Consider the following 25,776-nt stretch of genomic DNA (forward strand, 5'->3'; position numbering starts at 1 on the left):
TTTTTCACTATTATTATTATTATTATTATGTCACCCGATCGACAATGTCGGGTGACATATTGCTTTTCCTCTGTTTCTTTTTCCCTATTATTATTATTATGTCACCCGATCGACAATGTCGGGTGACATATTGCTTTTCTTATGTTTCTTTGTTATTATTATTATTCTTCCACCTTTTTTTGTCCGACAGGTTTTTTGGAGTAAAATGAAACCAATCTTAATGATAATTCACTATAAGGAGGAACACAAAATTTCGGGTTGCAGTAGGGTCTAAGACCATAAAAAATGGCTGCCGTTTCCATGGAAACGGAACAATTGTGAAAAATTCCAGTTTTTGGTTTTGTGAATAATTTAGAGATGCTTAAACTCAGAATCATCATATTCTATCACAATGTAGGTGCCAGCCATATATTGGTTTTGGATGATATTGGCAATCATTGGAACCACTATGTTGCCATGGAAACTACCCCAAAAATTTCAAAAATTTCAAAATGCTCCAAATTTTTTGAAACTTCATGGTAACGATGAGCAACTTTGGTAGATGCTTAATTTGGCGTTGGAATTTCCAAAATGTCTGCCGTTACCATGGAAACAGTGCATAAGTGTCAAAATGCTCTAAAAACCTCAGGGTTTGGTAAAGAATTTTGGTATGCTAGAACTTGAAATCATCAAATTTTTACACAATATAGTTGTCCACTATATACAGCTTTTGAATGATTTTGACAATCATTGGAACTCTTCTGTTACCATGGATACAGGACCAAATATTTCAAAAATTTCAAAATGCTCCTAAATTAATCAAACTTAATATGATTGTTGACTGGCAAGTCTGGATGAGACTTTTGACTTTGGAATTTCCAAAATGGCCACCGTTGCCATGGAAACTGCAAAAAAGTCAAAAATTCTCTAAATGCTTTGAACTTAATGAAACTTGATATTATTGTTAACTGCCAAGTGCAGATGAGACTTTTAACTTCGAAATTTTCAAAATGGCTGCGGTTGCCATGGAAACAGCAGATTGTAATTTTTTTTAGAATGCTCTCAATGTACTGAAAATTTACAGAAAAATGTATAGCCATGCATATATGTGCATTCACTGTTAAATAATTTTGAAATGGCTGCCGCTTAGTGGCAATTGGGGGAAGGGTGACATCTGCTATTGCTTGCAATGGCAATTCTAGTTATTATTATTTTTCTTCCACCTAATTTTGTCCGCTCGCTTTCTCAGAGCCAAAGCAACCAATCTGAATGATGGTGCACTATAACAAGGAACCCTGACTTTCCTGTTGCTTTTCAATATTGGCACTAAAAAAATGGCTGCCATCACCATGGAAACGGAAAAATGGTGAAAAAATATAATTTTGGAGTTAGGTGAATTGTTTGAGTTTGTCCGGCAGATTTTTTGAAGACAATGGAACCAATCTTAGTGATAGTCAACTATAATGAGGAACACAAAATTTCGGGTTGCAGTAGGTCATAGGACCATTAAAAATGGCTGCCGTTACCATGGAAACGGAAAAATTGTGAAAAATTCCACTTTTTGGTTTTAGGGAATTATTTGGAGATGCTTAGACTTAGAATCATTATATTTTGATACAATGTAGGTGCCCACTATATACTTGTTTTGGATGATTTTTGGCATTCATTGGAACTACTATGTTGCCATGGATACTACACCAAAAATTTCCAAAATATCAAAATGCTCCAAATTTAATGAAACTTCACAGGAACGATGAGCAACATTGGTAGATGTGCAATTTGGCGTTGGAATTTTGAAAATGTCTTGTGTTACCATGGAAACAAGGCAAAAATGGTCAAAACGCTTTAAAAAACCTTAAAAGTGGCATTTACTTCCTTAAAATGGTAGGTCAAATTCATTGAAACTCTGATGGTATGTTCCCTTCCATGTACCAATGGAGTATCTGCCATTAAAAATTTGGAATGGTCTGTGTTACCATAGAAACCAGCCAAAATGTCAAAAATTTCAAAAACTTCAAAATGCTTCAAACTTGATGAAACTTAATATATTTGTTGACTGTCTAGTCTGCATGAGACTTTTGAAGTTGGAATTTCCAAAATGGCTACCGTTGCCATGGAAACTGCAGAAATGTCAAAATTTTCAAAATACTCCAAACTTAATGAAACTTAATATTATTGTTTACTGGCATGTATAGATGAGACTTTTGACTTCGGAATTTTCAAAATGGCTGCCGTTGCCATGGAAACAGCAGAAATGTGAAACTTTTGACAATGCTGTTATTGTATTGAAAATTTACAGAAAGATATATCGCAATTCATAGATCTGCATTCACTGTTAAGTTGTTTTAAAATGGGTGCCGCTTAGTGGCAATGAGGGGAAGGGTGACATCCGCTATTGCTTGCAATGGCAATTCTAGTTATGGCACCCTAAACGGAGTTTGGGTGACATATTGTTATTCTACGTTTCTTTTTGTTTTCTTTATTTTTATGGCACCCTCAACGGAGTTGGGGTGACATCTTGTTATTGTTCGTTTCTTTTTTTTCTTTTTATTATTATTATTTTTATTCTTCCACACATTTTGTCCATACTATTTCTCAGAATTGGGCAGACCAATGTTGATGGAACTATACCATAATATGAACCGCCATGTGGAGTTGTGCAAGAGACATTGGAATGGTAAAAAATGGCTGCCGTTACCATGGAAACAGAACAAATGTGAAAAAATACAGTTTTTAGTTTTGGTGAACTGTATGGTAATGCTTTAACTCAGAATCATCATATTTTAATACAATGTAGGTGCCCACTATATACAGGTGTTGGATGATTTTGGCACTCATTGGAACTACTATGTCGCCATGGGAACTACACCAAAAATTTCAAAAATCTCAAAATGCTCCAAACTTCACGAAACTTCACAGTAACGATGAGCAACATTGGAAGATGTGGCATTTGGAGTTGGAATTTCCAAAATAGCTGTTGTTACCATGGAAACAATGCAAAAAGGTCAAAACTTTGAATTTTCACAGAACATTCCAGAACATTAATGTTAAACTTATTCTAGAGACATTAAATGGTATATGATTATGGAGGGAAAAAATTGCAGCGGGGGTTTGACATTGGAATATTCAAAATGGCCGCCGTTACCATGGAAACAGCAAAAATACGAAAAACTTCAAAATGCTTTAAATTTAATGAAACTTATAAGAAATGTTGCCTAGCTTATGTAGACTTGACTTTTGAGTTTGGAATTTTCAAAATGGCCGCCGTTACCATGGAAACAGCAAAAAATTCAAAATTTTCAAAATGCTCCAAACTTAATGAAACTTTACAAAAATGATGTTTTGCATGTGTAGATGCACTCTTTGACTTTGAAGTTTTCAAGATGGCTGCTGCTCGCCTTGGCAATGGGGGAAGGGTGCCATCCGCTATTGCTTGCAATGGCAAATCTAGTTATGTCACCCGATCGACAATGTCGGGTGACATATTGCTTTTCCTCTGTTTCTTTGTTATTATTATTATTCTTCCAACTATTTTGTCCGCCACTTTTCTCGGAGCCAATGGAACCAATCTTAATGATAGTTAAGTATAATAGGGAACACAAAATTGCGGGTTGCAGTAGGGTCTAAGACCATAAAAAATGGCTGCCGTTTCCATGGAAACGGAAAAATTGCAAAAAATTCCACTTTTTTGTTTTGGTGAATTATTTGGACATGCTTAAACTCAGAATCATTATATTTTGATACAATGTAGGTGCCCGCTATATACTTGTTTTGGATGATTTTTGGCAATCATTGGAACTACTATGTTGCCATGGAAACTACACCAAAAATTTCCAAAATATGAAAATGCTCCAAATTTTTTGAAACTTTACCATAACGATGAGCAACTTTGGTAGATGTGGAATTTGGCGTTGGAATTTCCAAAATGTCTGCGGTTTCCATGGAAACAATGCAAAAAGGTCAAAATGCTCCAAAAACTTCCGGGTTTGGTGAATAACTTTGGTATGCTTGAACTTAAAATCATCAAATTTTTACACAATATAGTTATCCACTATATACAGGTTTTGATTGATTTTGACAATTATTGGAACTAATCTGTTACCATGGATACAGGATCAAATATCTCAAAAATTTCAAAATGCTCCAAAATTGATCAAACTTAATATGATAGTTGACTGGCGAGTCAGGATGAGACTTTTGACTTTGGAATTTCCAAAATGGCCACCGTTGCCATGGAAACTGCAGAAATGTCAAATATTTTCAAAATGCTCCAAACTTAATGAAACTTAATATTGTTGTCAACTGGCATGTATAAATGAGACTTTTGACTTCGGAATTTTCAAAATGGCTGCCGTTGCCATGGAAACAGAAGAAATGTGAAACTTTTGACAATGCTCAAAATGTACTGAAAATTTACAGAAAGATATATCGCAATGCGTTGATCTGCATTCCCTGTTAAATTGTTTTCAAATGGCTGCCGCTTAGTGGCAATAGGGGAAGGGTGACATCCGCTATTGCTTGCAATGGCAATTCTAGTTATGGCACCCTCAACGGAGTTGGGGTGACGTATTGTTATTCTACGTTTCTTTTTTTCTTATTATTTTTATTTTTCTTCCACGCTTTTTGTCCAGTCCATATCTTGGCACTGTATGCTCCAATGGTGATGGAACTATACCATAATGTTACCCAGCATACGAAGTTTTGCGAACTGGGTATGGCACCGTCAAGATGGCTGCCGTTACCATGGAAACGAAACAAATGTGAAAAAATCCAGTTTTTTGTTTTGGTGAACTATTTGAATACTATTTAACTCAGAATCATTATATTTTAATACAATGTAGGTGCCCACTATATACAGGTGTTGTATGATTTTGGCACTCATTGGAACTACTATGTTGCCATGGAAACAACTCCAAAAAATTCAAAAATCTCAAAATGTTCCAAACTTAATGAAACTTCACAGTAACGATGAGCAACATTGGAAGATGTGGAATTTGGCGTTGGAATTTCCAAAATCGCTCTTGTTACCATGGAAACAATGCAAAAAGGTCAAAACTTTGAATTTTCACAGAACATTCTAGAACATCAATGTTTAATTTATTCTAGAGACATTAAATGGTATATGATTGTGGAGGGAAAAAATTGCAGCGGGGGTTTGACTTTGGAATATTCAAAATGGCCGCGGTTACCATGGAAACAGCAAAAATACAAAAAACTTCAAAATGCTTCAAATTTATTGAAACTTATAACAAATGTTGCTCAGCTAATGTAGACTTGACTTTTGAGTTTGGAATTTCCAAAATGGCCGCCGTTACCATGGCTACCGCTCACCTGGCAATAGGGGAAGGGTGCCATCCGCTATTGCTTGCAATGGCAAATCTAGTTATTATTATTTTTCTTCCACACTTTTTTGTCCACTCTGGAACTCTAATATAAATGGACCAAAGACGTTGGAACTATACCATAATGTTAACCACCATGCGAAGATTTGCTTTTTGGGGTTGGCACTTTCAAGATGTCCGCCGTTACCATGGAAACGGAACAACTGTAAAAAAATCCACTTTTTGGTTTTGGTGAATAATTTGGAGATGCTTAAACTCAGAATCCTTATATTTTAATACAATGCAGGTGCCAGCCATATATAGGTTTTGGATGATTTTGGCAATCATTGGAACTACTATGTTGCCATGGAAACTACATCAAAAATTTCAAAAATATGAAAATGCTCCAAATTTTTTGAAACTTTAGCATAACGATGAGCAACTTTGGTAGATGTGGAATTTGGCGTTGGAATTTCCAAAATGTCTGCCGTTACCATGGAAACAGTGCATAAGTGTCAAAATGCTCTAAAAACTTCAGGGTTTGGTGAATAATTTTGGTATGCTTGAACATAGAATCATCAAATTTTTATACAATACAGTTGTCCACTATATACAGGTTTTGAATGATTTTGACAATCATTGGAACTACTCTGTAACCATGGATACAGGATCAAATATTTCAAAAAATTCAAAATGCTCCAAATTTGATGAAACTTAATATGATTGTTGACCGGCAAGTCTGGATGAGACTTTTGACTTTGGAATTTTCAAAATGGCCACCGTTGCCATGGAAACTGCAAAAAAGTAAAAAATTCTCAAAATAGCTTTAAACTTAATGAAACTTGATATTATTGTTAACTGGCAAGTACAGATGAGACTTTTGACTTTGAAATTTTCAAAATGGCTGCCGTTGCCATGGAAACAGCAGAAATGTGAATTTTTTTAAAATGCTCTGAATGTACTGAAAATTTACAGAAAGATGTATTGCCATGAATCTATGTGCATTCACTGTTAAACCATTTTGAAATGGCTGCCGGTTAGTGGCAATAGGGGAAGGGTGACATCCGCTATTGCTTGCAATGGCAATTCTAGTTATGGCACCCTCAACGGAGTTGGGGTGACGTATTGTTATTCTACGTTTCTTTTTTTTCTTATTATTATGGCACCCTCAACGGAGTTGGGGTGACATCTTGTTATTGTTCGTTTCTTTTTTTTCTTTTTATTATTATTATGGCACCCTCAACGGAGTTGGGGTGACATATTGTTATTGTTCGTTTCTTTTTTTTTCTTTTTATTATGGCACCCTCAACGGAGTTGGGGTGACGTATTGTTATTCTACGTTTCTTTTTTTTCTTATTATTATTTTTATTTTTTTTCTTGCAACAAAATTTTGTCCGCGAGAGTTCTTGGAATCCAATGGACCAATGTTGATGGAACTCTACTATAATGAACACCCCCATGTGAAGTTGTGCACCTTGCTATGGAATGGTAAAATATGGCCGCCGTTTCCATGGAAACTGCACAATTATGAAAAAATCTAGATTTTGGTTTTGGTGAATTAATACGTTATGCTTTAACTTAGAATCATTACATTTTATTACAATGTAGGTGCCCACTATATACAGGTGTTGGATGATTTTGGCACTCATTGGAACTACTATGTTGCCATGGAAACTACTTCAAAAAATTCAAAAATCTCAAAATGTTCCAAACTTAATGAAACTTCACAGTAACGATGAGCAACATTGGAAGATGTGGAATTTGGCGTTGTAATTTCCAAAATCGCTGTTGTTACCATGGAAACAATGCAAAAAGGTCAAAACTTTGAATTTTCACAGAACATTCTAGAACATCAATGTTTAATTTATTCTAGAGACATTAAATGGTATATGATTGTATATGATTATGGAGGGAAAAAATTGCAGCAGGGGTTTGACTTTGGAATATTCAAAATGGCCGCCGTTACCATGAAAACAGCAAAAATACAAAAAACTTCAAAATGCTTCAAATTTATTGAAACTTATAACAAATGTTGCTCAGCTAATGTAGACTTGACTTTTGAGTTTGGAATTTCCAAAATGGCCGCCGTTACCATGGCTACCGCTCACCTGGCAATAGGGGAAGGGTGCCATCCGCTATTGCTTGCAATCGCAAATCTAGTTATGGCACCCTAAACGGAGTTTGGGTGACATATTGTTATTCTACGTTTCTTTTTTTATGGCACCCTCAACGGAGTTGGGGTGACATATTGTTATTGTTCGTTTCTTTTTTTCTTATTATGGCACCCTCAACGGAGTTGGGGTGACATATTGTTATTGTACGTTTCTTTTTTTTCTTATTTTTATTCTTCCACACATTTTGTCCACGCTATTTCTCGGAATTGGTCAGACCAATGTTGATGGAACTATACCATAATATGAACCGCCATGTGAAGTTGTGCAAGAGACATTGGAATGGTAAAAAATGGCCGCCGTTACCATGGAAACTAAAAAAATGTAAAAAAAAATCAAAATTCTAAATCTTTCGTTATAAGAGCCAACCTAATGAAACTTTATGTAAATGTTGGCAGTGGTGCCCTGAGGTACCAACAGTACTTAGCTTCCGCAAAATCTCTACCATTGCCATGGAAACTGGAGAAAAGTTTAACATTGAACCTATGGGAAAAAACATCAAACCAGTCTTTTCTTAAGGAATATAAGATCAAATTCAAAGAAACTTTATGAATATATAACATGGCATAAGTCGATGTTGAAACTGTAGTTGGAATTTTCGAAATGAACACTGTTACCATGGAAACTGCAAAAATGTAAAAAAATCTCAAAATGCGCCAAACTTAATGAAACTCATTATAAATGATCAATGTCAAGTAAAGATAACACATTGGACTTCGGAATTTCCAAAATGGCCGCCGTTGCCATGGAAACTACAAAAAATTCAAAAATTTCAAAATGCTCCAAAATTAAGGAAACTTTACAACAATGTTAACAGACATCTATAGATGCGGTCTTTGACTTTGAAATTTTCAAAATGGCTGCCGCTCACCTGGCAATAGGGGAAGGGTGCCATCCGCTATTGCTTGCAATGGCAAATCTAGTTATTTTTATTTTTCTTCCACACATTTTGTCCGCGCGAGTTCTCAGAATTGAACGGACCAATGTTTATGGAACTCAACTATAATGAAGAACCCCACTTGAAGTTGTGCACCTTGCTATGGAATGGTAAAAGATGGCCGCCGTTTCCATGGAAACAGCACAAATGCGAAAAAAATCAAAGTGGTCCAAACTGGAAGAAACTCCACAGGAATGTTCACTGGCATCTCCTGATTTCCAGTTTGACTTTGGAATTTTCAAAATGGCTGCCGTTACCATGGAAACAGCTAAAATATCAAAAATTCTAACTCTTTCGTTATAAGATCCAGCTGGATGAAACTTTATGAAAATGTTCTCCAGTATGCCAAGATGTCAAGACAATATTTGGATAGTTCAAAATGGCCGCCGTTGTCATGGAAACTGGGGCCCAGTTTTGCATTGACCCTATGGAAAAATGCATAAAATCAGCATTTTCTCAGAGAGTAGTGCACCAAAGTAAATGAAACTGTATTGATATATAACATGACATGTGGCAATGAGACGTACGCTTTTAGAATTTTGGAATTATCTACTGTAACCATGGTTGCAGCACTAATTTTCAAAATTTCCAAAAAAAAATAAGTGCTGCAAACTGGATGAAACTTTACAGGAATAGTGACTGACATGTGCGGAGTTCCATTTTGAAGTTGGAATTTCCAAAAATGGCCGCCGTAACCATGGAAACAGCAAAAATATCAAAATTTTCAAAATGCTTCAAATTTAATGAAATTTTGCAAAAATGATGATTTGCATGTGTAGATGCACTCTTTGACTTTGAAATTTTCAAAATGGCTGCCGCTCGCCTGGCAATAGGGGGACGAGGGTGCCATCCGTTATTGCTAGCAATTACAAATCTAGTTATTATTATTATTATTATTATTTTTATTCTTCCACACTTTTTTGTCCATTCTATTTCTCGGAATTGGCTTGAACAATATTGATGGAACTATACCATAATGTAGACCACCACATTCTATAGTGCAGTGGGGTATGGCACCATCAAGATGGCTGCCGTTGCCATGGAAACGAAACAAATGTGAAAAAATCCTGTTGTTTGTTTTGGTGAACTGTTTTGATATGCTTAAACTCAGAACCATTATATTTTGATACAATGTAGGTGCCGGCCATATACAGGTGTTGGATGATTTTGGCACTCATTGGAACTACTATGTTGCCATGGAAACTATACCGAAAATTTCAAAAATATCAAAATGCTCCAAACTTCATGAAACTTCACAGTAACGATGAGCAACATTGTAGGATGTGGAATTTGGCGTTGGAATTTCCAAAATATCTGTTGTTACCATGGAAACAATGCAAAAAGGTCAAAAATTTCAAAAAAAATAAAAATGCTGTAAACTGGATGAAACTTTACAGGAATGGTCACTGGCATAAGCAAAGTTGACATTTGAAGTTGGAATTTTCAAAATGGCCGCCGTAACCATGGAAACAGCAAAAATGTCAAAAACTTCAAAATGCTCCAAACTTAATGAAACTTAACAAATATGATAATTTGAATGTGTAGATGAACACTTTGACTTTGGAAATTTCTAGATTGCTGCCGCTCGCCTGGCAATGTGGGAAGGGTGCCATCCGCTATTGCTTGCAATGGCAAATCTAGTTCTTATTATTTTTCTTCCACTTTTTTTGTCCAGCTTATATCTTGGAATTGGATGAACCAAATGTTATGGAACTGTACCATAATGTTAACCAGCATGTGCAGATTTGCAATCGAGGTATGGCATTTTCAAGATGGCCACCGTTACCATGGAAACAGAACAAATGTGAAAAATATTTTTTTTGTTTTTGGTGAATCATTTGAGTATGCATGAACATAGAATCATTTAATTTTTATATATTGTTGGTGTCCACCATATACAGGTTTGACATGATTTTGAGAATCTTTGGAACTACTATATTGCCATGGAAACTAAATCCATTTAGCATTAGACCCTATGGGAAAACCTTAAAGTAGCATATACTCCGTTAACAAGGAAGGTCCAACTCAATGAAACTACATGGATATGTAACATGGCATGTTTCAAAGTGGCACCTGTCTTTGGAATTTTGGAATTGGTTACCGTTACCATGGAAACAGCAAAAATTTCAAAAGTTTCAAATTGCTCCAAACTTTATGAAATTTTACAACAATGTTGATAAACATTTGTAGATACGCTCTTTGACTTCGGAATTTTCAAAATGGCTGCCGCTCACCTGGCAATAGGAGAAGGGTGCCATCCGTTATTGCTAGCAATTACAAATCTAGTTATTATTATTATTTTTATTCTTCCACACATTTTGTCCATACTATTTCTCAGAATTGGTCAGACCAATGTTGATGGAACTGTACCATAATATGAACCGCCATGTTAAGTTGTGCAAGAGACATTGGAATGGTAAAAAATGGCCGCCGTTACCATGGAAACTGAACAAATGTGAAAAAATCCAGTTTTTTGTTTTGGTGAACTGTTTGGATATGCTTTATCTCAGAATCATTATATTTTGATACAATGTAGGTGCCCACTATATACAGGTGTTGGATGATTTTGATGATCATTGGAACTACTACGTTGCCATGGAAACTACACCAAAAATTTCAAAAATCTCAAAATGCTCCAAACTTAATGAAACTTCATAGTAACGATGAGCAACATTGGAAGATGTTGAATTTGGCGTTGGAATTTCCAAAATCGCTCTGGTTACCATGGAAACAATGCAAAAAGGTCAAAACTTTGAATTTTCACAGAACATTCTAGAACATCAATGTTTAATTTATTCAAGAGACATTAAATGGTATATGATTGTGGAGGGAAAAAATTGCAGTGGGGGTTTGACTTTGGAATATTCAAAATGGCCGCCGTTACCATGGAAACAGCAAAAATACAAAAAACTTCAAAATGCTTCAAATTTATTGAAACTTATAACAAATGTTGCTCAGCTAATGTAGACTTGACTTTTGAGTTTGGAATTTCCAAAATGGCCACCGTAACCATGGCTACCGCTCACCTGGCAATAGGGGAAGGGTGCCATCCGCTATTGCTTGCAATGGCAAATCTAGTTATTATTTTTATTCTTCCACACATTTTGTCCATACTATTTCTCAGAATTGGGCAGACCAATGTTGATGGAACTATACCATAATATGAACCGCCATGTGGAGTTGTGCAAGAGACATTGGAATGGTAAAAAATGGCTGCCGTTACCATGGAAACAGAACAAATGTGAAAAAATACAGTTTTTAGTTTTGGTGAACTGTATGGTAATGCTTTAACTCAGAATCATCATATTTTAATACAATGTAGGTGCCCACTATATACAGGTGTTGGATGATTTTGGCACTCATTGGAACTACTATGTCGCCATGGGAACTACACCAAAAATTTCAAAAATCTCAAAATGCTCCAAACTTCACGAAACTTCACAGTAACGATGAGCAACATTGGAAGATGTGGCATTTGGAGTTGGAATTTCCAAAATAGCTGTTGTTACCATGGAAACAATGCAAAAAGGTCAAAACTTTGAATTTTCACGGAACATTCCAGAACATTAATGTTAAATTTATTCTAGAGACATTAAATGCTATATGATTATGGAGGGAAAAAATTGCAGCGGGGGTTTGACATTGGAATATTCAAAATGGCCGCCGTTACCATGGAAACAGCAAAAATATGAAAAACTTCAAAATGCTTTAAATTTAATGAAACTTATAACAAATGTTGCCTAGCTTATGTAGACTTGACTTTTGAGTTTGGAATTTTCAAAATGGCCGCCGTTACCATGGAAACAGCAAAAAATTCAAAATTTTTAAAATGCTGCAAACTTAATGAAACTTTACAAAAATGTTGTTTTGCATGTGTAGATGCACTCTTTGACTTTGAAGTTTTCAAAATGGCTGCCGCTCGCCTGGCAATGGGGGAAGGGTGCCATCCGCTATTGCTTGCAATGGCAAATCTAGTTATGGCACCCTCAACGGAGTTGGGGTGACGTATTGTTATTCTACGTTTCTTTTTTTTCTTATTTTTATTATTCTTCCACACATTTTGTCCATCGTGTTTCTGAGAATTGAGTGATCCAATAATGTTGGAACTATAACATAATGAGGACCCCCATGTGAAGTTGTGCATCTGACTCTGGAATTTTTTTAAATGGCCGCCGTTTCCATGGAAACTGCAAAAAAGTGAAAAATTTTCAAAATTCTAAATCTTTCATTATAAGACCTAGCTGGATGAAACTTTATGGAAATGTTCCTTGGTATGCCTAGATGTCAAGATAATATTTAGAAATTCCAAAATGGCCGCCATTGTCATGGAAACAGGGCAAATATTTAACATTGAGCAATGGACAAATACATAAAAGCTGCATTTTCTTTAAGAATAATGCATAGAGATCAATGAAACTGTATTGATATATAACATGACATATGGCAATGAGATGCCTGCTTTTAGAATTTTGGAATTATCTACTGTAACCATGGAAACAGTAGAAATATAAAAAATTTCAAAAAATTAAAAATGCTGCAAACTAGATGAAACTTTACAGAAATGATACCTGGCATGGGCAGAATTGCATTTTGGAGTTAGAAATTTCAAAATGGCCGCCGTAACCATAGAAATGACTAAAATGTCAAAAATTTCAAAATGCTCCAAACTTAATAAAACTTTACATAAATCATAATTTCCATGTGTAGATACGCTTTTTGACTTTGGAAATTTCAAAATGGCTGCCTTTTTCCTGACAATGTGGGGACGAGGGTGCCATCCGTTATTGCTAGCAATTACAAATCTAGTTATGGCACCCTCAACGGAGTTGGGGTGACATATTGTTATTGTTCGTTTCTTTTTTTTCTTATTTTTATTCTTCCACACATTTTGTCCACGCTATTTCTCGGAATTGGTCAGACCAATGTTGATGGAACTATACCATAATATGAACCTCCATGTGAAGTTGTGCAAGAGACATTGGAATGGTAAAAAATGGCCGCCGTTACCATGGAAACTGCAAAAATGTAAAAAAAAATCCAAATTCTAAATCTTTTATTATAAGAGCCAACCTAATGAAACTTTATGTAAATGTTGGCAGTGGTGCCCTGAGGTACCAACAGTACTTAGCTTCTGCAAAATCTGTACCATTGCCATGGAAACTGGAGAAAAATTTAACATTGAACCTATGGGAAAAAACATAAAACCAGCCTTTTCTAAAGGAATATAAGATCAAACTCAAAGAAACTTTATGAATATATAATATGGCATAAGTCGATATTGAAACTGTTGTTGGAATTTTCGAAATGGACACCGTTACCATGGAAACAGCAAAAATGTCCAAAAATCTCAAAATGCTCCAAACTTAATGAAACTCATTATAAATGATCAATGGCAAGTAAAGGTCAGACTTTTGACTTAGGAATTTTCAAAATGGCCGCCGTTGCCATGGAAACTACAAAAATTTCAAAAACTTCAAAATGCTCCAAAAATTGAGGAAAATTTACAACAATGTTAGTAAACATCTGTAGATGCGGTCTTTGACTTTGGAATTTTCGAACTGGCTGCAGTTTAGTGGCAATGTGGGAAGGGTGCCATCCGCTATTGCTTGCAATGGCAAATCTAGTTATGGCACCCTCAACGGAGTTGGGGTGACGTATTGTTATTCTACGTTTCTTTTTTTCTTATTATTTTTATTTTTATTTTTCTTCCACGCTTTTTGTCCAGCCCATATCTTGGCACTGTATGATCCAATGGTCATGGAACTATACCATATTGTTACCCAGCATATGAAGTTTTGAAAACAGGGTATGGCATCATCAAGATGGCTGCCGTTGCCATGGAAACTGATAAAATGTGAAAAAAAAATGCAAATTCTAAATCTTTCATTATAAGACCTAGCTGGATGAAACTTTATGGTAATGTTCCTTGGTATGCCTTGATGTTGTAACAATATTAGGAAATTCCAAAATGGATGCTATTGTCATGGAAACAGGGCGAAAGTTTAACATTGGCCCTATGGGAAAACACATTGAAGCTGCATTTCCTGCAAGAATATAAGATCAAACCTTCTACAACTTAATGGGTATGTAACATGGCATCTCCTGAAGTGGCACCTGTCTTATTAATTTCTGAAATGGTACCCGTTACCATGGAAATAGCAAAAATTTCAAAAAAATCAAAATGCTCCAAAATTAATAAAAAGTTACAAAAAGGTTAATAGACATCTGTAGATGCCGTCTTTGACTTCTTTTTTTTTCAAAATGGCTGCTGCTCACCTGGCAATGTGGGAAGGGTGCCATCCGCTATTGCTTGCAATGGCAAATCTAGTTTTTATTATTTTTCTTCCACACATTTTGTCCAGGAGATTTATGGAAATCCAATGGACCAAAGTTGATGGAACTCTATCATATAGAGGACACTTAGGTCAAGAGTTGCAGGCACCATGGAATGGTTCAAGATGGCTGCCGTTTCCATGGAAACTGCAAAAATGTGAAAAATTTTCAAAATTCTAAATTCTTCATTATAAGACCCAAGTGGATGAAACTTTGTGGAAGTGTTACCTGATATGCCTAGATGTGCATGCAATATCAAGAGGTTCCAAAATGGCCGCCATTGTCATGGAAACAGGGCGAAAGTTTAACATTGACCGTATGGGAAAACACATAAAAGCTACATTTTCTTGAAGAATATAGCATCAATCCCAATAAAACTTTATAGATATGTAACATGGCATGTACCAATGTGGCACCTGTCTTTGGAATTTTGGAAATGGTAACTGTTACCATGGAAACAGCAAAAATTTCAAAAATGTAAAAATGCTCCAAACTTAATGAAATTTTACAAAAATGATGACTTGCATGTGTAGATGCACTCTTTGACTTTGTAAAATGGCTTTCAAAATGGCTGTCGCTCGCCTGGCAATGGGGGGACGAGGGTGCCATCCGTTATTGCTAGCAATTACAAATCTAGTTATGGCACCCTCAACGGAGTTGGGGTGACATATTGTTATTCTACGTTTCTTTTTGTTTTTTTTATCTTTATTATTTTTCTTCCACACATTTTTGTCCAGTCTGGAACTCTAATGTGAATGGACCCAAGAAGATGGAACTATACCAAAATGTTAACCACCATATTAAGATTTGCTTTTTGGGGTTGGCACTTTCAAGATGGCTGCCGTTACCATGGAAACAGAACAAATGTGAAAAAATCCTGTTTTTTGTTTTGGTGAACTGTTTGGATATGCTTTAACTCAGACACATTATATTTTAATACAATGTAGGTGCCCACTATATTCAGGTGTTGGATGATTTTGACACTCATTGGAACTACTATGTTGCCATGGAAACTACACCAAAAATTTCAAAAATATCAAAATGCTCAAAACTTAATGAAACTTCACAGTAACGATGAGCAACATTGGAAGATGTGGAATTTGGCGTTGGAATTTTCAAAATATCTGTTGTTACCTTGGAAACAATGCAAAAAGGTCAAAACTTTGAATTTTCACAGAACATTCCAGAACATCAATGTTAAATTTATTCTAGAGACATTAAATGGTATATGATTATGGAGGGAAAACATTGCAGCGGGGGTTTGACTTTGGAATATTAAAAATGGCCGCCGTTACCATGGAAACAGCAAAAATATGAAAAACTTCAAAATGTTTTAAATTTAATGAAACTTATAACAAATGTTGCCTAGCTTATGAAGACTTGACTTTTGAGTTACGAATTTTCAAAATGGCCGCCGTTACCATGGAAACAGCAAAAATATCCAAAATTTCAAAATGCTTCAAACTTAATGAAACTTTGCAAAAATGTTACTAGACATCTGTAGATGCACTATTTGACTTTGGAATTTTCAAACTGGCTGCCGCTCACCTGGCAATGGGGGAAGGGTGCCATCCGTTATTGCTAGCAATTACAAATCTAGTTATGGCACCCTCAACGGAGTTGGGGTGACGTATTGTTATTCTACGTTTCTTTTTTTCTTATTATTATTTTTATTTTTCTTCCACGCTTTTTGTCCAGGCCATATCTTGGCACTGTATGATCGAATGGTCATGGAACTATACCATAATGTTACCCAGCATATGAAGTTTTGTAAACAGGGTATGGCATCATCAAGATGGCTGCCGTTGCCATGGAAACTGATAAAACGTGAAAAAAAATGCAATTTCTAAATCTTTCATTATAAGACCTAGCTGGATGAAACTTTATGGTAATGTTCCTTGGTATGTCTAGATGTTGTTACAATATTAGGAAATTCCAAAATGGCCGCCATTGTCATGGAAACAGGGCGAAAGTTTAACATTGGCCCTATGGGAAAACACATTGAAGCTGAATTTCCTGCAACAATATAAGTATCAAACCTTCTACAACTTCATGGATATGTAACATGGCATGTCCCAAAGTGGCACCTGTCTTTGGAATTTTGGAAATGGTACCCGTTACCATGGAAATAGCAAAAATTTGAAAAAATTCAAAATGCTCCAAAATTGATGAAACTTTACAAGAATGTTAATAGATATCTGTAGATGAGCTCTTTGACTTCGGAATTTTAAAAATGGCTGCCGCTCACCTGGCAATGGGGGAAGGGTGCCATCCGCTATTGCTTGCAATGGCAAATCTAGTTATTTTTATTTTTCTTCCACGCTTTTTGTCCAGGCCATATCTTGGCACTGTATGATCGAATGGTCATGGAACTATACCATAATGTTACCCAGCATATGAAGTTTTGCAAACAGGGTATGGCATCATCAAGGTGGCTGCCGTTGCCATGGAAACTGATAAAATGTGAAAAAAAATGCAAATTCTAAATCTTTCATTATAAGACCTAGCTGGATGAAACTTTATGGTAATGTTCCTTGGTATGTCTAGATGTTGTTACAATATTAGGAAATTCCTAAATGGCCGCCATTGTCATGGAAACAGGGCGAAAGTTTAACATTGGCCCTATGGGAAAACACATTGAAGCTGAATTTCTTGCAACTATATCAGTATCAAACCTTCTAAAACTTCATGGATATGTAACATGGCATGTCCCAGAGTGGCACCTGTCTTTGGAATTTTGGAAATGGTACCCGTTACCATGGAAATAGCAAAAATTTCAAAAAATTCAAAATGCACCAAAATTGATGAAACTTTACAAGAATGTTAATAGACATCTGTAGATGAGCTCTTTGACTTTGGAATTTTCAAAATGGCTGCCGCTCACCTGGCAATGGGGGAAGGGTGCCATCCGCTATTGCTTGCAATGGCAAATCTAGTTATTATGTCACCCGATCGACAATGTCGGGTGACATATTGCTTTTCCTCTGTTTCTTTGTTATTATTATTATTCTTCCAACTATTTTGTCCGCCACTTTTCTCGGAGCCAATGGAACCAATCTTAATGATAGTTAAGTATAATAGGGAACACAAAATTCCGGGTTGCAGTAGGGTCTAAGACCATAAAAAATGGCTGCCGTTTCCATGGAAACGGAACAATTGTGAAAAATTCCACTTTTTGTTTTTTTGGAATAATTTGGAGATGCTTAAACTCAGAATCATCATATTTTAATACAATGAAGGTGCTACCCATATACTGGTTTTGGATGATTTTGGCAATCATTGGAACTACTATGTTGCCATGGAAACTACACCAAAAATTTCAAAAATATGAAAATGCTCCAAATTGTTTGAAACTCTACCATAACGATGAGCAACTTTGGTAGATGTGGAATTTGGCGTTGGAATTTCCAAAATGTCTGCCGTTTCCATGGAAACAATGCAAAAAGGTCAAAATGCTCCAAAAACTTCCGGGTTTGGTGAATAACTTTGGTATGCTTGAACTTAAAATCATCAAATTTTTACACAATATAGTTATCCACTATATACAGGTTTTGATTGATTTTGACAATCATTGGAACTACTCTGTTACCATGGATACAGGATCAAATATCTCAAAAATTTCAAAATGCTCCAAAATTGATGAAACTTAATATGATAGTTGACTGGCGAGTCAGAATGAGACTTTTGACTTTGGAATTTCCAAAATGGCCACCGTTGCCATGGAAACTGCAAAAAAGTCAAAATTTCTCAAAATGCTTTGAACTTAATGAAACTTGATATTATTGTTAACTGCCAAGTACCGATGAGACTTTTGACTTTGAAATTTTCAAAATGGCTGCCGTTGCCATGGAAACAGCAGAAATGTGAATTTTTAAAAAATGCTCTGAAAGTACTGAAAATTTACAGAAAGATGTATTGCCATGAATATATGTGCATTCACTGTTCAACAATTTTGAAATGGCTGCCGCTTAGTGGCAATAGGGGAAGGGTGACATCCGCTATTGCTTGCAATGGCAATTCTAGTTATTATTCTTATTCTTCCAATGATTTTTGTCCGGCAGATTTTTTGAAGACAAGGGAACCAATCTTAGTGATAGTCAACTATAATGAGGAACAAAAAATTTCGGGTTGCAGTAGGTCATAGAACCATTAAAAATGGCTGCCGTTACCATGGAAACGGAACAAATGTGAAAAATTCCACTTTTTGGTTTTGGTGAATTATTTGGAGATGCTTTAACTTAGAATCATTATATTTTGATACAATGTAGGTGCCCACTATATACTTGTTTTGGATGATTTTTGGTATTCATTGGAACTACTATGTTGCCATGGATACTACATCAAAAATTTCCAAAATATCAAAATGCTCCAAATTTAATAAAACTTCACAGTAACGATGAGCAACATTGGTAGATATGTAAGTTGGCGTTGGAATTTCGAAAATGTCTTGTGTTACCATGGAAACAAGGCAAAACAGGTCAAAATGGTCCAAAAAACACCTAAAAGTGGCATTTACTTTCTTAATATGGTAGGTCAAATCCATTGAAACTCTGATGGTATGTTCCCTCCCATGTACCAATGTAGTATCTGCCATTAGAAATTTGGAACGGTCTGTGTTACCATAGAAACCAGCCAAAATGTCAAAAATTTCAAAAATTTCAAAATGCTGCAAACTTGATGAAACTTAATATATTTGTTCACTGTCAAGTCTGCATGAGACTTTTGAAGTTGGAATTTCCAAAATGGCCACCGTTGCCATGGAAACTGCAGAAATGTCAAATATTTTCAAAATGCTCCAAACTTAATGAAACTTAATATTATTGTTAACTGGCAGGTATAGATGAGACTTTTGACTTTGGAATTTTCACAATGGCTGCCGTTGCCATGGAAACAGCAGAAATGTGATACTTTTGACATTGCTCAAAGTGTACTGAAAATTTACAGAAAGATATATCGCAATGCGTTGATCTGCATTCACTGTTAAATTGTTTTCAAATGGCTGCCGCTTAGTGGCAATAGGGGAAGGGTGACATCCGCTATTGCTTGCAATGGCAATTCTAGTTTTGTTTTTACATTGTGTCATAGTTAATAATTATTCGTTCAGTGAATGCTTACTTATTTTTGTTTATATATCTTTTGAATAATATGTTCTAGTGTGTCTTTCTGTGTTGTGATATCACACTATTGTTTCAGGTAAGGGGGAAGGTTTGAATGGTTTTACACTTTTTGGGTTTTGGGACTCTTTATAGCTTGTTGTACGGTGTGAGACAAGGCTGTTGAATATAAAATAAAAAAGAGATGTGGTTTTATTGCCAATGAGACAACTCTCCACAAGAAACCAAATGACACAGAAATTAACAGCTATAAATCAGTGTATGGCCTTTAACAATGTCTAAAGCCCATACAACATAGTCAGTTATTAAAGGCCCCGAAATCACAAATGTAAAACAATTTAAACGAGAAAACGGCTTAATCAATGTCCAATAAAATAACAAAAAACAATTATGTAACACAGCAAATAAACTCATCATAGATACCAGGATTACATTTTGTATTTACGCCAGACTCGCGTTTCGTCTCCAACAAGCCAAATAATGTACGAAGTGTAAGAGCATTGAGGACCAAAATTCATTAAAGTTTTACCAAATACAGCATACGACATACAACAACAGCTGATTTACAGGCTTCTGACTTTAGACAGGTGCATACATATAGTATAAGGCGGGGTTAAGCATGTTAACGAGATTGCAACCCTTCACCTAATCTGGACAGTTAGGTAGAAGTACAACATAAGAACAAACTATAAAAGAGGGACGAAAGATACCAAAGGGACAGTCAAACTCATAAATCTAAAACAAACTGACAACGCCATGGCTAAAAATCAGTTGAAAAAAAGCTTAACTCATCAGATGAATACAAATATAAAAACATACAACAAAAACACGTGGACGTGACCGAGTACTTGTATATCCCAATAATAAAAAGACACTAAGTACAGATCTGAGAGTACTGACAGATTGTTCAGCGCCAATAACAACTGACATAAAAACTCATGCATCTAAAGTCCGTACTTTGACCTATAATTGTTTACTTTTACAAATTGGGACTTGAATTGCGAGTTGTCTTATTGACATTCATACCACATCTTCTTATATATACATTAGAAGGATATTTGTCTCAGAGGCCAATCGAAGTGAAAATCTAATAAGTCTTCTTATTTTTAGGACCTGGAAAAACATTACAAGAGTAAAAAGGTAGGTTTTGTTTTTAATATACATCTAGCAAACTATTTATTGTAATTGAAGATGATAATATGCTCTTAGCATTTAAATTGAATTTTCCCTGACATGGTCAAACCAAATTTATTTGATCTGCTTGAAATTTCATTTAGGCTATATCTACTAATAAAGATTAAGAAGTTTTTAAATCTAGACTTCAGAAAATTATGCTTTAATGGTCAATCTCACCACTAATTGATCGCTAGCTGTGATGGTTTAAATATGATATTTAAAATTTCAAAGGAGATATGCTAGAATAATACTACAAACAGACCTAATCTCTCCTCACAAACCCTTATGCAAACAATTAAACTGGATGACAGTTCAATAGAGAATAACTATCACAAGTATGTGATGACATTTAAGTGCATCAAAAATTATGCCTCATGATATCTTACTAGCGAGTTTCATTCTGTTTCAGACAGGAATCCATTCCCCCTTTTGAAATAAAATTCAAGAGACTTCATACTCCAAACTAGTATTTTTAAAGAAATCTTTATCATCGGGTTTGTACTTTAATAAGAAACACGACGGGTGCCACATGTACAAAATGCAGAGCAGGATTTACGTAGTCTTCTAGATCAACTAAGATTATAATCTGGTTGGTTTCGTCGGTTTGATGTTGTTCAGTATTAAGTTTTGTATGTTTTATTTTGTACAGTGTTGCTTATTTTTTCGAGATTTTTATCTTTTTGTTTGCCATAAAAAATCATTTGGTTTTAGAAGTAAGAGTTTGACTTTCCCTTTCGACATTACTGTCTCTCTTCGCAGAATTGTTTTAAAATACAACTGTTTTGTTATTCAAACTGATGAAGCGTTGGTTTGATAGAAATTCATAAAACTTTAGATACAAACATGCGACGAGGTCAGTGTTTACAGTAGAAATTAAAAAAAAAGTATGATAGTAAGATAACAAACAATACATGAATTCCTTTTTATGAATAATGTAGTGGTCATAATAATTTTATAAATATTGAAGAGCTGGTTCCACTTTGAAATATGCCAAATAACATGTTATAGAAATCTCAATTTCATTTGAAAACTGAGTATATGTTATGTCCATCAAAATGTACAGCAGATAAAAATAACTCGTCTGCGTCCTAAGAATTATTTGCCAATCTGAGTCTTGCTTTATTCATCGCTGTCCTTCTCTTTCCTATAGTATCTTATTTTATTATTTTTGTTTTATTTTTATTTCAGAACTGCCCTTTGAGAATAATCATTCTTATTGTTTTAATCGGATGTATATCCGGCGTTGCGGCATGGGTCATCCAAAATAAATATTTCTTAGGTATGTAAAGCAAATAACCATATAAAGTAAGTGTTTTGTGTCTATGAAACTCATCAAAGATATCAGCTGACGCGGGAATCTAAAAGTAAAAAGGCAAAATTACAATACGAAGTTGAAGAGCAACGAGGACGAACGTAACATTGCGAACGTTTTTGTCAAATACAGCTAAGGTAATTTTTTTTGTGGTAGAAATCCTTAGAGTTTCGAATAATTCAAAAAAGTAATATCACAAAAATACTGAATTCCGAGGAAAATTCAAAACGAAGTCCCTAATCAAAAGCTCAAACACATCAAACGAATTGATAACAACTGTCATATTCGCGAATTGGTACGTGCATTTTTCTATGAAGAAAAGGATGGATTAAACCAGGTTTTATATAAGCTAAACCTCTCGTCGCATCAGGTTCAGGGTAATGTCTGAGCACAATCTTATTTTGACAATTATTTTTTCTTTAGATTTTTCAGATTTTTTTCCACATGTCTTTTTCAAATCTGTAAACTTTATTTTTCATAATTCTGCATTTCTGACGTCTAGTGCTAATAAACAAAAACAGGTAACAACACATAATATGCATCAAGAAAAATCAATAGAGGCCAAACGTAATTGATACTGCGAAATATATCTTTCAAATTTGTGTTGATAGAAATCAGGACGATTATTTCTCTTTCAATATTAATTTAAATAGAACATGAACTAGATTATCCATAAACGGACACAAACTATTGAAAGCATACATCAATAAACAGATATTGTGCAAATGTTGCAGTTCAACAAAACCAAAGTTAATTATTCATATGTTTTTATTGACGGTTTGTTTTGTGTTTAAACATGCTAAGTTGTCTTTTGATAGTTGAAAGTCGTTGTATGAATTTACCAGGGATCATATTATTTTCATTTGCACTAATTTTATTTCTTTTCTAATATGAGATATAGAATTTCAGAACAATCACTTTTTATTAATTGCTAATAATCAAAATACTGTAAACTAACATTAGCAATTTTTCGCCTTTTATTCTGCGATAAGATGAAAACCATTTCAGTTTCCAAGAAGATTGAAATGCTCGATCAGTCTTATTTGAAGAGTGTGTGTACTGTTTATTCCTTTTTTTTAAATGAAACCGTGCTTGTTACGCATTCAGATGTGCTTAAATTATTCTCAAGTAAAACCGTGATAGTTATGCATTCAAATTGTTATACATTATAAATGATTTGTATAAGGCTTTGTTTGTGACATTGATAATGTTTCCATAGAGATTTATCTATGATATTGTGAAAGAATGTCGATTCGCAGAATTGTTATGTCGTCTACTTCATATAACAAATTGTTGATTTTCACTAAAAATATTTTATTTGGAAAAGTTATAAATGTTATATTACAAGTAGAAAAACCATACGTTGTCTAGGCTTCACATATATTAGATTTATACGTGTTAAATCTTATATGTAGTACCAGTAAATTGTGTTGTAGTTTTCACGATAAGAGGCGAAAGAATCCAAAGCAATAATCAAACTCAAGTCAAATTCATAACGTCAATGCCATGGCAAAAAGTGATAAACGACCAAAACACAAACAACAGTATGCAAACTACAACACGCTAGTTGGCTAGTTTGAATGTCCCAATTATTTAACGCTGTCTCTTAAAAATGCTAGCTGTATTTTAAAAAATATAATTAAAATTGCATTAAAAAATAGTATCTTTTGTTTGACATGCAGAAATCCTTTAAAAGTTTGTGTCAAATTCCTTTATTTAAAAGGTACCATTCCAGGTTCGAAAGATACTCCAACTGCTATTACAGATGACCTTCCGGATTTTCCGGGTAAGTTTTTCCATTGGTACTGGTAGATTAACTAAAAACTTGATGATTTACAAATTAAATTATTGTTGGTTTGTTATAAACATTTCTGTAAGCTTGTATTACGTATTCATAAACATGAATTAATATAGGATTTTCATACATTATCGAACTTTCAAATAACGAAAATGCATAAGCATGTGGTAAAACGATAAGCCTTTTTAAAATATGTATGCACTAGAGCATTACATGTAATGGCATGAATGATTGAGATTTTGTTAACTTTTGGAGTCAAATACTTCACACAAATTCGACAGTTTAAATTAAACACAACCTCTATCATCTATATTTGATATTCAGTCAAACGATGCATCGATTCAAACACAATGTGGATGCGGTTTATTCATTAAGCAACACTTTAAATGCACTTTGTCATACTTAAGCACTAAAAGACAGAATATATAAATCAGCTAAGTATTATAAAAAGTAATAATAAAAATACAATGAAATTAATTTTATTAAATGGCACAATCCGAAGCTCAAACACATGAAACAAAAGGATAAAAACTATCATTAACATGACTTGATACTGTCATTTAAAGGGTTTGTGATTATAAGAGTTGTGATGTATAAAAAAAAATCTATATTTATTCTTTTCTTTTCTTTTTTAATTTGAGATTTTTACAGTTTTAGTTTATTTGATGTTACGTTTTACCTTGTTTATTTTGTTTTTAAGATGAATTTCTTGATCTCAATTTAGTATGAATAGTTAAGAATACGGCGAAGTATTAGTATGCTAATTTGGAATATAGAATTTGTATCAACAAGCGTTTAAAACTATTTATTTATCTTTTTGGGGGACTTTTTGTTGTGCATTTTTATTCATCAAATATGGTTGAATACTATGAAAATAGTCTTACTATAATATCAACATTGTAGCTGTCAATATTCATGTATTTAATAATATGTGTATCATTATATACTCGCTTGATTAACGATCAAGTCACCATTCGATTTTCAGTTTTTTTTTGTATGGTAAGGGTTGTTTTGAGCCTATATGTGCTGTTCAAATCAACCTGTTGTTATTTAAATTTATTGTTGTTTTAGATAAATGTGAAAACGATATATCTATCGCAAGGGTAGGAGAACAAATGTGTATTCCTTATACACAGAAATTTACCAGTAACCCGTCAGGTATACATGTCAGACAGTTGTCATCTCAATATTTGAGTGTACTTCAAGGTTTTTCAGTCAATGTTTCATCTGATGAGTTTGAGCAACAAAATGGGGGTTGGATAATCAACTTCAACTCTTCAAGAACTGACCAACAATTGCGTTTCATGAAGGGGAGAGCAACATGTGATAGTGTTGGGATTTACGAGATCACGATAGAACATGATGACGGAAACGTTTTGTCTAGCGAATTTGAAATAAAATTAAAAGGTATGCACATAAGTAGAAACAACAAATAGTGAAATACAAAGACTTTGTTATAAATAACACGATTTTAGAACTATTTCTTCTATTGTGATGTCGTACAGGATCATGTATATAATATATCAAAAATACCGAACTCAATGAATTTTAAAAACGAAATGTTTTTATCAAATTGACAACATATATGGTTCAAACACATCAAACGAACGGAAAACAACTTTCAAGTTCCTGAAT

The 25,776-nt window shown here is 34.5% G+C and overlaps 1 protein-coding gene across 1 annotated transcript in view; it reads left to right on the forward strand.

Moving 5' to 3' along the window:
- Positions 1-25,776, forward strand: part of LOC143066216 (uncharacterized) — a 300,444-nt gene that overhangs the window by 272,929 nt on the left and 1,739 nt on the right. The window contains exons 8-11 of the mRNA XM_076239215.1: positions 20,966-20,995; positions 22,220-22,310; positions 24,079-24,129; positions 25,213-25,548. Of these exons, the coding sequence (XP_076095330.1) occupies positions 20,966-20,995; positions 22,220-22,310; positions 24,079-24,129; positions 25,213-25,548 (508 nt within the window). The remainder of the gene's footprint in view (positions 1-20,965; positions 20,996-22,219; positions 22,311-24,078; positions 24,130-25,212; positions 25,549-25,776) is intronic.

The sequence above is a fragment of the Mytilus galloprovincialis genome, chromosome 3 (assembly GCF_965363235.1).
Source record: "Mytilus galloprovincialis chromosome 3, xbMytGall1.hap1.1, whole genome shotgun sequence".
NCBI classification, from domain to species: Eukaryota; Metazoa; Mollusca; class Bivalvia; order Mytilida; family Mytilidae; genus Mytilus; species Mytilus galloprovincialis.